The sequence below is a fragment of the Setaria viridis genome, chromosome 5, assembly GCF_005286985.2.
Source record: "Setaria viridis chromosome 5, Setaria_viridis_v4.0, whole genome shotgun sequence".
Lineage (NCBI taxonomy): Eukaryota > Viridiplantae > Streptophyta > Magnoliopsida > Poales > Poaceae > Setaria > Setaria viridis.
Window position 1 is genome coordinate 6,179,885 of NC_048267.2, and position 15,076 is coordinate 6,194,960.

Consider the following 15,076-nt stretch of genomic DNA (forward strand, 5'->3'; position numbering starts at 1 on the left):
CCGGGCCCGCAATGCAGAGCGAATCGCCGTGTACGTGACGCGAGCTATCCCTCCCACTGCCTAGGACTGCTCTTTTCTTTCCTCACCGCCATCCCATCCTTCCTCCTCCCCCTTCAGCCGCCGCCCCACTCTCCCACCATCCCCCGCAATCGCCGCCGCCGTTTCCTCGCCGACGCCGGCGTCAGCGTTTTATTTTCTCGCGCAGAGCCCCAGGCCCCACAGTATAGCGGCGAGGATCCCTCCGTCGAGCCGGCCGCCCCCGCCGCACGCAGAGCAGCGGAAAGCGGATGGGGATTGCACGAGACATGTGAGCTGGCTGTCGCAGCGACGGCGCTGTTGGTGATGCTCCTGAGCTCCGTCCTGCGGGGTCGCGTCCGCAACTTCCGCCGGCCCCGCCCCCTGACCATGCCCACCCCTCTCTTCCTCTCCAGAAATCCTAATCCTAGCCCCGGCGCGACTAACCCCCACCTCCCATCGGACCCCCGGTCCGCCGCCATGAGCACCAGCGGAGTCTACGTGCCGCCGATGCGGCGGCTCCGCTCAGTTATCGCGTCCACCAACGGGAGCCTCGCGCCACCTCCATCCGCCGCGGCGCAGGCCCAGCAAGCGGCGCGGACGCCGGAGTGGCGGATGGACGAGCGCTCGCCCAGCCCCCCATCTCCGCCTCAGACGCGGCGGCGCGACATGCCACCCCTCCCGCGGCCACCCCAGCCAGAGCATTTCCGGCAGCAGAGCGCTGGGTATGCTCGCTACGCCTACGATGATTTCTCTGAGGATGATTCGGATCGGGAGATGGACCGTACATCGGTTTCAAGCAAGGTGAATGCCTTGTTCTTCCCAGTTGTTGATTGCTTCAACATTTGAAATGATCAGTTGAAAGTCAGTTATGCTTGACTAGACTGAACCAAAGTCTTTCCCAGAACTGGGTCCTTGGGTATTAATTGTAGTGCTTTGTTGCTGTATCTGTCACAGTGGTTTCCTTTTATTGTGTGTGCTTTTTAGCATGATTACCTTGTGTTTGCATCTATGCTGTTCAACTGTTTTCCATTGTTTGTGTAGGGTATTTTGTAGAGTAAATATAGGGAAACCATGGATGGCCATATAGCTGTATAACAATATATCCATGGATAGAGAAATATCGTGCACCTAATAGTTACAGCACTAAATATGTGAAAACCTTAAATAGCTAGAAACTAGAACTCTATTCAATGAAACCTGTGAAAAACCATAAATAGTTAGAAACTAGGACATGCTACATAATGCTGGTACCACTGTAGTGAGCAAATCATCATGCTTCCCATGCTTGCTTAAAAATGTGTAATCAAGAAAAACAATATCTCATGGTAAGTTTGCTAAAAAAATCCTTCCTAAAAAGTAGATGTTTGGCTCAACAACTTCCTTCTGCTTTGATTCTTTATGCTGTTGCTTTTTTTTATAGTTGTACTGAAATAAAATATCCAGGGTGCATCCACTTTAGATAATGTTGATGAATGGAAATGGAAACTGCACATGCTTCTCCGTAATGATGATGAACAAGAGATTGTCTCAAGGGAAAGAAAGGATAGGCGAGATTTTGAACAACTTGCCCAACTGGCTGAGCGAATGGGTTTGCACAGGTACTTCATTGCACCTTTAAGATTCTGATACTGCATAGTATTTTTACTGTAATCTGACAGTAGTCTACATGATGGCAGCCGTCAGTATTCTAGAGTTGTTGTTTTCAGTAAGGTTCCACTGCCTAATTATAGATCAGATCTTGATGACAAAAGACCTCAAAGAGAGGTATGCCATATCTCTAGCAGCTTAAGTGTCTAAGTGTGTATGTGTATTGATGTTAACTAATGTATTTTCTTTATAGGTATCTATACCTGCTGGTTTGCAAAGAGAAGTTGATGCTTTGCTTGGAGACTACATTGCACGAAAGAGAACAAACAGTGGGAACTTCCCTAGTGCTGCCTTCTCAAGGTCAAGCAGCACAGACAGTTTTGCAACTGATGAAGGCTTCTTTGATCAACAAGATAATCAAACTTCCACTAGTGCTGTGATGGAGAGAATCCAAAGAAGGAAAAGCCTACAGTTGCGGAACCAGCAGGCTGCTTGGCAGGTTTGTCTATAAGATTGACTTCTTGCTATTGTTTGTTCTTACCCTTCACATGTGAGGCTCGAAGTTCCTGCCATAATGTTGCATTTATTCTGAGGACATGTGTTATGAACTTTCTCTTTACGCAAACATGTGTTATGAACCTTCTCTTTACGCAAACATGTGTTATGAACCTTGATCTAGATGGCCCTGAAACCAAGCTGTGCGACCTCGCTGATAGGAGAAGCGGATTGGGATAATAGATTGATGTTCTTCTCGCTTGATTCCAAACAGTTTATATAGAGCTGGAGCTGACCATAACCCTAACAACCTAATCTTATCCCTAATAACAAACTAAGCACTGCTGAGGCTACAGTACTCGCTTCGATACAGTACTAGACCCAAAGGGCCCTGCTGGTTGCCCATGACAGCATGCCCCTTTTGAAGTGATACTTCACTATATTACTCCAAAGTTTCTAAAAGAGTGGATTTATGTAAACAGAGGTTCTGGCATCACCATAAGCTAATTCAGCCTGTTGAATTGTGCAAAAAATTTTCAGAAAAATTGTGTATGTAATATGCATATTTAATTAAATCTACAAAAATCTGGTTTGAGATCTATCCTAGATGCCAAGATACAAATTAGACAAGCAATCCTCTGACATTGTTCAGCATGTGCTGACGTACCACTTGTGTTTTAAAGTATCAACATCAAAGTTGAATTTGAAATTGAACTTTATGTATACATATTTTTCTATGGTATGCTTCTTTAATTGTATTTTTGCTAATGGGGGTGCTGGAGCCCCTGGGCAACAACCAGTTTCCCTTTCTAAAATTTATGTCGATTCTCAATATCCTTGCCAATTACTGTCCTCAAGTGGACTGGTTGCTTTTATGTTTGTATGCACTGCTAACTTAGTGCTTAGGTGCTTATCTCCTCTTTTTCTAATATGGTGTCATTTACCTCTTATGGTCTTTAAGATGAAATTACACCGTAATTTTATGCCAGCTACACAACATTGTATGCACTAATAATCTAAAGTATGAATCAGAGTGAGTACTATATTCTTACCATACCTTTGTTTTATGTTGAGATTGCAAGTGTGCATGTTAATCACAGTTTCAAAGTGTTATTTTAAGTATGTGTTTATTAATTTCTTCTGTCTTCGATTTGTACAGATCAGTATTTTTGGGGTTTGTTTCTGAGTCTTTGCTACATGTATTGTTGTATCAGTATTGATTGCCAGATTGAACGATCATACTCTGCTCTTTTGGAAAGAAACATACTCACAAATTGGTCTGTTTAAATTGCTAGAAATTCCATCTTGGATTTTTTTTTTGGTTATAGGTTTGATTTAGCACTGTTGATTTGGTATTATTCTTTCTGCTGCTGTTTGCCCTTCATGGATCAGTTTCAAAGGATGTAGTATCATAGATTCATTGCCCCCTGTTGTCTTGACTTCTCCCCTTTTCAGGAATCGAATGATGGTCAAAGCATGATGGAGTTTCGTCGCAGTCTTCCTGCTTATAAAGAAAAGCAAACTTTATTGGAAGCTATATCACAGAATCAGGTCCTGTTCTTAGTTCTATATATATGCGTGTGTATGTTATAGTATCAAACACTTACAAACTATTGTTATATAGAAGAGTTGCAGATATATATAAGTACGAATATTTACAATGAGAGATGACCATAGCCCATGATGGACAAAAAGTGGTGAAACCATAGCACACATATTGGGAAACAAGCATTAAAAAAATGATCTAGCAAAATGTTTGAACAATTTTACTGCTGAAGCTAAATGAGCTTACCCTTTTTTAATTATAAAACCTTAGAAGCTTGGATTTCTGTTGAAGTAATGAATCTGATATCTCGATTTTGTCCTTTCTACATTTATTTTCCATTCTATGTTTTAATATGTACATCCTTCCATTAATAGCAGAAAGATAGTAAATCAACTTACTCGTGCTTTTGTTATTTTGGAAATTTGCTCTATGCTAGTGGTTAACATGTCTTGTTTGATTGAACAGGTTGTTGTAGTTTCAGGTGAGACTGGCTGCGGTAAGACTACACAACTACCGCAGTACATTTTAGAATCTGAAATCGATGCTGCTCGTGGTGCTACATGTAGTATTATTTGCACTCAACCAAGAAGAATATCAGCAATTGCTGTGTCTGAAAGAGTTGCTGCTGAAAGGGGCGAGAAAATTGGTGAATCGGTGAGCTACTTGTATCTGCAGAATGATAATATTTTCTTTTAATGATGGGAGTATGATTTTGTGGTGATCATGGGTGAATTCAGTATTCTAGTCTGAGGATGCTATCCAAGATTCCAAAAGGCCTAGATCGTTTCGCTGTCGGTCAGTTAGTTGATGTCTGGCCAGTTGTCAAATTCTCCAGGGACCTCTATTGTATTAATTTTTTTTATTAAAATCAGCTCAGAATCACTTACCTTCTACTTGCGTGATCTGCTGAGATGCACTCAGCCTCATACTTCTTGCAAAACTTGATGAATTATTGTCGGGTTATGTATATCATGATAACGAATCCTTAATTTTAGGTTGGCTACAAAGTTCGACTGGAAGGCATGAGAGGAAGGGATACACGTCTTCTTTTCTGCACCACTGGAGTCCTATTGCGGAGATTGCTGGTGGACAGAAACTTGAAAGGTGTTAGCCATGTTATTGTTGATGAAATCCATGAGAGGGGCATGAACGAAGGTTCGCATTAGCCATATTAATTTTCTACTAACTTTAATTTATTTTTTTATGCTAATGTTTTTTGGTCTTTGTGCTAGATTTTCTTCTTATTGTCTTAAAGGACCTTCTTCCACGCCGTCCTGAGCTAAGGCTTATATTGATGAGCGCAACCCTTAATGCTGAGCTCTTCTCCTCGTACTTTGGTGGAGCACCCATGATACATATACCTGTATGATATTCTCTTAAGATCTTTTGCATTCACTCTCGTCTGTCATTTTCAGTCCATGGGCTTTGTATCAGTCCCATCTTTTCCGTTGGCTCAGTGTTTAGATTTTTGAAATCATGAACATAAGTCGCATGCCATAAAAAGTCTCACTGTACCTGCCACTTTGTCAGCCCTACCATCTTGGGAAAGGAAGATAGCATCAACATCTCATGTTCTCAGTTTGGTATCAGTTCCATGTTGCATCTTTTTTATTGTCTTGCTCGAACTTAGTTGAAATAATGTTTCCAATTATTTTACATGCATATTATGCACTCATTTACATCTATTGCTTTCTGACATGTAATATTTATCTCGTTTTCCTTGCTAAAATTTGTTTGTGTTTTTTGCTGCGTAGATGCTTCTTGTGTAAGTTTTGTTAGATATCTTTTCTAACAATTGCATTTATATCTGAACCTAGGGATTTACATATCCTGTTCGGAATCATTTCCTGGAAGACATTCTTGAATTCACTGGACATCGATTGACTCCTTACAATCAAATTGATGACTATGGCCAAGAAAAAAGTTGGAAGATGCAAAAACAAGGTCTACGAAAGAGGAAGAGCCAAATCGCTTCTGCTGTGGAAGTATGGAAGTTTGTTTTTTCTTTGACTGTTTATCTTCTGCTCAAGTGTTTGCTTATTAAGTTTGCTTTTGAACAGGATGCGGTTGAAACTGCTGATTTGAGGAACTACAGTCCGCGAACTCGTGATTCTCTATCATGTTGGAATCCTGATTCAATCGGTTTTAATTTAATAGAAAATGTCTTATGCCATATTTGTCAAAAGGAACGATCTGGTGCTGTTCTTGTATTTATGACTGGGTGGGATGACATTAATGCACTAAAAGAGCAGCTGCAAGCAAATCCATTACTTGGAGATCCAAGCAAAGTTTTGCTGCTCGCTTGTCATGGCTCTATGGCCAGTTCAGAGCAGGTATTACCAGAACTAAAACGATCTGTGTTGCATTACTGTGGCTACTTTTTGAACTTTTGCAACAAAAAAGAAAGCTCGGTTCTTTGTTTCAAGCAATAAAATATTGACTTAACTGTAGTGGTAACCCTTGTCTGATTGGCCAAGTTGTTACTTTACCACTTAATAGTTTATACTCTTTGTTTCACAATATAAGGCCACTTACTCAGGAGTTTTTTATTTCCATAGTACAAGTTAATTGAACAAAACAAGGGTGTTGCTATTGCTACATTTTCACTCACTAACCTTACTTTAATAGTACGAAAGAGGTTAGCTCGTTGTCCAATGCAATTTGAAAGGGGCATGTAGCCATTTTTTTGTTGGCTTGAACCTCCTTGGTCTCAACGAGTGAAACGTGGTGAGTATTGGTTACTCACCAACCACACTTTGTTGAGAATCTTTGGAATGTGAATAATGCTGGTTGTACGGGAAACTCTGTAGATTGATGCTGTGAGTTATATTTGACATATTTAAGATATTAAGATCTTGTTTGTTATTGCTTGTAAATTGCTTTGCTAATGCCTGTTCTGCATAGATGCAGCTGGAAGTTCTTTGACCTGATAACTTATGTTAATGATTCGATTCTTAAAGTCCATTTTTTTTCGTCCTGTTAGCCTGAATAGTTATCATAGTGTTCCATTGCACAATACACATTTCTTTTGTCATGTTATGGCATAATGCTGTGGTCAGGGATGGAAGAGTGCATCTTTTTGTCTCTTATGGTAATGAATATGAATTTATCTGTTGATTATTTTGTCCACCTTTGGTGCAGAAATTAATATTTGATAAGCCTGAGCCTGGAGTAAGGAAAATAGTTCTTGCCACCAATTTGGCTGAAACTAGTATTACTATCAACGATGTAGTTTTTGTTGTTGACTGTGGCAAAGCAAAAGAGACATCTTACGATGCACTGAATAATACTCCCTGTTTGCTTCCGACATGGATATCCAAGGCTTCTGCCAGACAAGTAATATTTTCTTTCTTATTTATATTGCTAACCGTTTTATTTTTGCCGGTGCTTACTTTGACCGATTAAATATTGCCATGGTGACAGATATGTTAATAGGGCAATTGCCATGGCTGAAATTTTTCATTGCCCAACTCCTTTCTATTGCATCATTTACCTCATTTTGTTTTGTTAACTAAATGAATATAATCTAGAGACGAGGACGAGCTGGCCGAGTCCAACCAGGGGAGTGCTACCATCTTTATCCACGATGTGTATATGATGCATTTGCTGACTACCAGTTACCAGAACTTCTACGAACTCCTCTCCAGTCCCTGTGTTTACAAATAAAAAGCTTGAGGCTGGGAAGTATATCAGAATTTTTATCCAGAGCTTTGCAATCACCAGAATCTCTATCAGTAAGTTTCTTCTGATATTTGTTACTATGTTTGCAAACAGATTTCGTCATTTAATTGGATTAACTTTACCAGGTACAAAATGCCATTGAATATCTTAAAGTCATTGGAGCATTTGATCAGAATGAAGACTTGACGGTTCTTGGTACTAGATCCACCCTTTTGATTAATTTTTACATTATCATGACTTTGCTCTGCATCTTGGCTTGTGTGCTGACTACACGTATTGTTTGTCATTCTCAGGAAAGCACTTGTCTATGCTTCCAGTTGAGCCTAAGTTAGGCAAGATGCTTATTTTTGGGGCTATTTTTAATTGTCTGGACCCAATATTAACAATAGTTTCTGGACTTAGTGTTAGAGACCCTTTCTTGACTCCCTTTGACAAGAAAGATGTAAGTATATGTCTTCTTGATACTCCAATTTTTGTCTGCATTTTCTGCATGCACTCGAATATTATTTTCTTCATTTTCACCCTTTTTCTTCATCAGTGCAAATGACGCTACCTTTGTCCATGCAGCTGGCTGAGTCAGCTAAACTACAGTTTTCATGCCGGGACTACAGTGATCATCTTGCACTTGTTCGTGCATACGAAGGATGGAGGGAGGCTGAACGAGATCGTGCTGGCTATGACTACTGCTGGAAAAATTTTCTTTCGGTGCAAACCTTGAAAGCAATAGATTCCCTTCGGCGTCAGTTCCTCTTTCTTCTGAAGGATACTGGTTTGGTTGATGAAAACATGACTGTGTGCAATAAATGGAGCCGTGATGAAAATCTAGTTCGAGCAGTAATTTGTGCAGGGCTATATCCTGGTGTTTCCTCTGTTGTGGTGAGTTGCTTATCTACTGTAACATTACTTGCGCTTATTCACACTTATTATGCTTCTAAAGTTTTATGGTTCCATGCTTTCTATGGAGGATAACTGTAACTACTGTTGACAGTCTGATGGTAGAATATATTGTGAACTGTGAATTCTACATCTGTGATTTTTATTTATCACTTGGAAATTTCAGAACAAGGAGAAATCAATTTCCCTCAAGACAATGGAGGACGGACAGGTTATGCTTTATTCGGTAAGTCTTTGCATTCTAAGTAACATAACTTATAATTTTATCAGCATCTTGACAGTTTCATCTACCTTCCTTTGTTGTTTCCAGAGTTCGGTTAATGGTAAAGAAGCCAAGATTCCATTCCCCTGGCTAGTTTTCAATGAGAAGGTGAAGGTGAATTCTGTTTTCCTCCGGGATTCAACTGCTGTATCTGATTCTATACTGTTGCTATTCGGAGGCAACATAAAACAAGGGGGCTTGGTATGTTCCTTTGCATTGCCAGTATTGGAATCTTTCAGACTAGCGAATGCATCATTGGATCATTTTTGCTCTATGCTGCAGGATGGCCACTTAAAAATGCTTGGAGGTTATCTGGAATTCTTCATGAATCGTGATCTTGCATCAACTTATTTGAGTCTAAAGAATGAGCTCGAGAATTTAATCCATTGCAAGGTATTATCGATTCATAATGTCTTCTATACCAGTTCATCATGATCTTATATTTTGTTGTTTCTTGAAGTTACTATCTAACATTTTGAAACTGTACTCCCTCCGCCTAACAATGTAAGGCGTATTACGAGAAAGTTTACAAAAACATATTTTGACCATTGGTTTCTCTTACATGATAGTCAATTGCTACAAAATCAACATCATCTTAAAGGTTGTTTGAATATGAGTCTTTTGATGCTCCTTTTTCACACATATTATGCATTAGTTTGATGAATTATTGTGCGAAGTTTGCAAGGTTTGACTTCATTAGAACAAAATATGCCTGGAAAGAGGGCCTAATAAATAGGCAGTGGCGGGTCGAACTCAACAGTCAACACCCTATATGAGATTTATTTATGTGATAACGCAATACCGTACACACTAGTTGCACACAGTTAATTGATACACACTATCGTTCTACTCCCTTACCTGGTATCTGGATGCTCACTTTGCATGACTAGCCATATGCGCTTATCTTGGTTCCATACCTTCTACATTGTGTCATTTGATTGAATTCAGTCAGAAATCAATCATTTATTGAATTCACTTAGGAACCAATTTTCTGACCTGATCGGATGGCAAACGTCATTATTTTCTCTATCTCCTGTATTGTGCTAATAACAGTTTCCCCTAAACAGCTCCAAAACCCAAGGATGGACATCCAAACGAGTGAAGAATTGCTATCAGCCATCCGTTTGCTGGTCAGTGAGGACCCATGCAGCGGCCGGTTTGTTTACGGCCGACAGGAGCAAAGATCAAAGAAAGCAAAGACGATGCTCTCATCATCCTCCATGAACGGCGGAGGTGGCAATGGTGGTGAGAACGCCAAGAACCAGCTCCAGACCCTCCTGACCCGGGCCGGGCACAGCAACCCGTCCTACAAGACAAAGCAGATCAAGAACAGCCTCTTCAGGTCCACTGTCGAGTTCAATGGCATGCAGTTCGTCGGGCAGCCGTGTGCGAACAAGAAGCTCGCGGAGAAGGATGCTGCCGCGGAGGCCCTGAACTGGCTGACAGGAGATGGTGGAGGTGCGGCCGCTGACACGAGAGACTCCCGAAATGCGGATCCCATGTCCGTGCTGATGAAACCGCCGCGCAGGCGGCGGCATAGCCATAGGAGGAGCTGATTTGAACGGCATGTTTTTTTTTCTTCCCACTATTTATGTAGCAATCAAGAAGCGTAGCTGAGCCTAGGAGCTAGTGAGGAACTATTATAGAGTGGACTCGGAACGTGGCAATATTTTTGACGGAGAGTGCCTGGATACAGCTTGTGCACTTGCAGCGAGTTGCGTGTCGACTTCGCAGAAGATAACCGCGGAAAGGACACTAGCTGTAAGGGTGATCCAATTTTGTTGGAGACACTGGATTAGTAGCACAGAATGAGTACGGACTGGAGGTCTGCACGATTGCAAAACCAGAGTTTTCGAATAGCATATCAATTGAGGAGTTAACTCGTTGAAGACAAATGCTTGGATTGCTTGCTCGGAACGCAGAACCTTGCTTTCTGTTGTCATGTGTTTTTTGTAGAGTGGGGGATTTCTTGCATATTTTTTTTTTGAGGGATGTGGTTTTGCAGAGCAATTGAGATGTTGACGCGCTTTCGTCTGGACTCGGGCGGAACAAGTGGGCTGGCCGGCCCAGGAACATGGATCTTGCATGTTACTATTTATGATGGTCGGGCCGAGCAGGGTCAGAGACAAACCACCAGAGGCCCAGAGCACACTGCTTGCTGGTGCTGGCTCGCAGCATTGGGGGTGGAGCCTTGGGAGTGACGGCGGCTGACGAGCGATGACGTACGTGCAAGGAGATGGATGAATATACTACCACTAGCAGTAGCAGAAGGGAAGGGGGAAAAAATGAAGTTCGAGGAACCGTACTGGCTGCCTCGGAATCCTATAGCGTGTGCCGCTGCAAGGAGATTGCTCCTTTTTTTTCCCTGGAAACAGGGAGAGATGGATCTGCAACTCTGCAAGCCGTCAAGCCCATAGTTTTCGTTATCTGGGGGGTTGCGATCGTGGCCTGAGATCCCCCGCGCATTATCATAGTCGCCCCCTGCATGTGCCGCTGCTCCAGCCGTCCCGTCCAGTCCAGCCACCTCCGTCGTCGTCGACCACGTTGGTTGGAGCTCAAGAAACAGCCAGGGGGGAGACGAGAGGCCCCGGGTCGACAAAGCAGCTGGACCGTAGCAGATGCCGCCTTGAATTGATTGCCCCTCGTGTCTCCACCTCCCTCGGTGTGTGTCAGTCAGAGCTCAGAAGGGTGCGGTCGATCGCACGCATATGCACGAATCTCGTGCGCGATCCGCGATACGCTTTGCTCTTGCTCCCGCTGATCCCGTGCCAGAGGCACTCACAGTAGAATGGATTTGTTTTCTTTTTTTTAAGAAAAAAGAAACGAGTAGTCTGAACGTTGACCAGTGTTAACGAGTTAATAACGTAGAGAGAGCGTGCATTGCGGCTGTACTTAAGCTAGCTGGGTGCAGTTTACTTTGCTTGTTTGACTTAATGAGCGAGCCTCCGTTTCCTACGGTGCCATTCGCTGAACCCTGAGACGTCATGCATCCTTAATTCGTTTGAAGTTTGAACACACACCGCGCGCGCGCGCGCGAGCGAGCGAGCGAGCGAGCGAGGCGGGGGCCATCAGATTTGGCGGCAAAGCTCCCGCCGCCCGCCATACGTGCGGTGCAGGCGCGTGCAGCGCAGGCGGCGCCACCGCGGCAGGGATAGCGCTGACCCCGCGAGGCTGAGCGCCATCATTGGCAGCCAGGGCACGCCTGCAGCTGCTAGCCGGCGGCCAGTGCTCGACAAGCACCGTGCACCAATCCCAGCAAGCCTAGTGCGCGCTCGACAGCTCGCTCGCTCGCGCGGTATATCTTCCTCGATACTGCTGGCTGGTTTTTGCTGGATGGCCGGCCGGCGGCCGGCCGACCTCCCGGCTGCTGCCGCGCGACCGGCCGGCATCTCCGCCAGCAGCCAGCCTCCCGGCCCCGGGCTCCTCTGACGCTTGCAATATTCACATTTAATGGATCCTGCACCTGCGCTATAGCAAAGGCAAAGCCTTTGCATGCAGCGTTCCTTTGCCGACTCCGCTGACCGAACGAGCGAGTGCGTAGCTACTCTATTACTCTCTGAACTAACTGACGTTAGATTAGCTGGATCCGTCGTCATCAAGGGTAATGTAGATTAACTAACTGGTTAAGTACTGGATGGACGGTGCAGCGCCTTAATTACCAGCAGCACGTGCCAGTGGTTACTGGCTTACTGCTGCAACCTTTTTTTTTTGCAAGAAGAGGACGCGCGGGGCCGATCTGAGTCGCCGGCCAATGGCTGGTTAATTGCTCCATCTTGACTCTTCTGGAGTAGCCCCTGCGGTGCACGTGAGCACCTGTCGTCCCTAAGCACAATGCACAAGTAAGCTCATCTCAAGGTGAATTAATCCTCCGGCCTCATGAGAAATGTAATTCCATTAAACCATTCCTGATTCCATTAATCCATTCGGAAGATGGAGAGATCGGGCTAGCGTCGAGCGGACGTGCATCGAGGCAGATTAACTAGCAACATGCATGCATGCGTGCTAGCATGCTCGGCGGGCAGCTGAGGTTGTCAAACACGTATGCCCTTTGCGTGCATCTTCGCACGTGGATCACGTGCGCGCGTCACACGCGTACGTCCCCCCGATCGTCTTCTGTTCCGGGGGAGGCACGCAGTTCATGCACCCCATCCATACGACCAAAAGTAAAATAGACGAGGGCACATGTAATTGCAAAGGCTTCTCTGGTCGTAGGCGACGATACCGCCCGATCTGCATGCAGGACGCAAAGCAAATTTGCAAACGCAGGCAGATTCAGAAAGCGTAGCCGGCCGGCGTCCATGCACCCTGACTGAAAAGCACTGCACTGCAGGCACGGTAGCACTGCAGGTGCAGGGAGACTTCACGATTCTGTGCTCTGATCTTACATCTTTACTATCTTGATTCAGGATATACCACATTCTACGATTCTACTTGATCGAATCTACGTTTCTACGATTTATATGTTGAAGATCCCACGATTCCGAGATCTTACTCGAAGACCATCGATCTTATAAAACCTACGATTTTGATAGCCTCTTCATCCTCCCGCGACAAGGAAAAATGCTGCGATTGTATCTGCAGAAAGCCTAGCCAGAAGCAGTTGGCTTGACTGGATGCGTTGTTGCGTAGCCGGCCGCGCGCAGCAGCTCGTGCTCCGTCCAGGCTGTGCCTGTCGACCGACCACTGCAGCTGCCTCCTCCTTTGTGGCTGGCTGCATCTATCGCCGCCGATCTCCGCTTCGTCCGCCGCCTACAGCTAGCTCATCCACATCCACCCGTCCTGAACCCGCCTGTTGCATACAATAGTGGCATCGGCCTCAGCCCTCATCATCAGTTTGACAGCCCGTGACGCCCGTGCCCTAGCTAATTCCTCCGTCGCCTATAATGTTCCCCGGCCAGCGGCTTCCAAGCTAGCCTGTTGGTGGTTGCAGCGCCCCGACCAATCAAACCCATCTCCCTAACCCCCGGTTAACTGGACAACCTTGGATCTGCCCTTCCCTGATCTGCTCTTCAGCAATCCCTGCACATGTACACATGTATCCCACTTGCCACCCTCTGACCACTCCTCCCTCCGTCCCAAATTATTATTTATTTTAACTTTTCTAGATACATAATTTTTGCTACGTATCTAGATATAATATATATCTAGATGCATAGCAAAAGCTACATGTCTAGAAAATCTAAAACGAATAATAATTTGGAATGGAGGGAGTAGAAGATAAGAGGGGTTTTTCAGAGGCATCAATCCTTGGACAAGGGCATATGCAGCAATGGATGTTTGATTTTTAAATACGGCCAGTCTAAACAGTTACAAAGATACATCGATTGATTATCTGCAGTGCTAAATCTGCTCTCAGTGTTCTATTGAATTCCATATGCTCTGCACTGCACTACTGTATTTTTTCTTTAAGGAAGGGAGCAACGGCTCCTACTGTTTCCAACAGGAATGTCCAGGACAGGACGTGTCTTCTCCTGTGGACCCGAGAGAGCTACTCCTTGACAGCTACTCCTGTTTTACCACAAAGATTCGGACACGGACAGGTGATCGAGTTTCTACTACTCCCAGCAGTGAGAGAGGCTCTTTTTATCTCTTTTTTCCAATTCGACAGTCGTGACCTTCTTACTATGTTCCTGTCGTCAGGCTAGCTACTAGCTTGAACATTGGCCTAGCTACTACTGTGCGTTCATTATTGCAAGTTGCCTGCAGGCAATAGGATCACCAACGACGACAGTAACCTGACTGGTGCTAGATCACTGGTCATCACCAGGAATGTGTCCGGAAACCACCTATGCGTGCCGGCTGCTTATGCAACACCGCAACAGTGCGCCTGATTCAGAACCAGCTCATCGATCACATTTGCAAAAGCACGCAGGCAGCATAGATTCTGTTAGCCATCTGGTAAATCTTTGCAATTGTATACGCTACGCATAGTGAGGATCGGACGGATTGGAGGTAGCTTTTCAGGTGCCCCGACGGTCTGTCTTTGCACATTATGTTTCTCGGGAACGCCTTTTGGTTCTTTCTTTTTTCGTTGCGAGGCCTTTTGGTTCTTCTAAAGTATCCATATGATCTTTGAGGTGAGCACAGAGCCTCCTGTGGCTATGGCACTTGGCGTAGGGACGCATTCCATTGCATCTGTAACCTTAACCTGCCTCTACGTCTGCACAAGACTCTGATCAATAATGGCAGTACAGATCATGAGTGTGTACAACACATTTTGCATTGCTGTGTTATTCTTCTGAATGCATCATATGGCAGACACATACAGCATTTTGGCATTTCACAGAAGCCTCCTTTTGCCCCTGTGAACCTCTCATGCTTCTGAAACAGTCCCAGCAAGGCTACGAGTTGAAGTTACAGCATGGAATTTCCGGCTGTTCTACTTCACTTTCCAGACATTTTTGCCGTCCTACGGTAGTAGGGCGCTGTTGACCGGACAACGGCTAGAGCAATAGGCAAGGCAAATGGTGGTGGCAAAGTCGGTGATCGGATCCTTCATAATAATGGAACCAACAGTGAAGAGGAAGTGAAAAAACATATGTGTCCTTTTTTCTTCTTTTAACCGTTGATACATGTAATAATTATTTTTTTAA

The 15,076-nt window shown here is 44.3% G+C and overlaps 1 protein-coding gene across 1 annotated transcript; it reads left to right on the forward strand.

Moving 5' to 3' along the window:
- The first annotated feature begins 73 nt into the window (after nucleotides 1-73).
- Nucleotides 74-10,378, forward strand: LOC117854879 (DExH-box ATP-dependent RNA helicase DExH3). Its single transcript, XM_034737141.2, has 19 exons — nucleotides 74-819; nucleotides 1,462-1,616; nucleotides 1,695-1,782; nucleotides 1,859-2,104; nucleotides 3,556-3,651; nucleotides 4,112-4,300; nucleotides 4,642-4,801; nucleotides 4,879-5,009; nucleotides 5,464-5,631; nucleotides 5,707-5,979; nucleotides 6,788-6,982; nucleotides 7,177-7,380; nucleotides 7,453-7,522; nucleotides 7,621-7,769; nucleotides 7,895-8,203; nucleotides 8,388-8,447; nucleotides 8,532-8,684; nucleotides 8,766-8,876; nucleotides 9,551-10,378. Exons 1-19 carry the CDS (start codon nucleotides 343-345, stop codon nucleotides 10,037-10,039), a joined length of 3,723 nt encoding a protein of 1,240 aa, XP_034593032.1. The 5' UTR covers nucleotides 74-342; the 3' UTR covers nucleotides 10,040-10,378.
- The last annotated feature ends 4,698 nt before the right edge of the window (nucleotides 10,379-15,076 follow it).

What these genes read in the sequence shown, in the direction of transcription:
- LOC117854879 (XM_034737141.2), top strand. Translation starts at nt 343, where the DNA reads ATGCTCCTGAGCTCCGTCCTGCGGGGTCGCGTCCGCAACTTCCGCCGG. An exon ending in GCGAGAAAATTGGTGAATCG is followed by an intron (nt 4,301 to 4,641) that starts GTGAGCTACTTG and finishes CCTTAATTTTAG; the next exon opens with GTTGGCTACAAAGTTCGACT. An exon ending in CTCCCTTTGACAAGAAAGAT is followed by an intron (nt 7,770 to 7,894) that starts GTAAGTATATGT and finishes TTGTCCATGCAG; the next exon opens with CTGGCTGAGTCAGCTAAACT.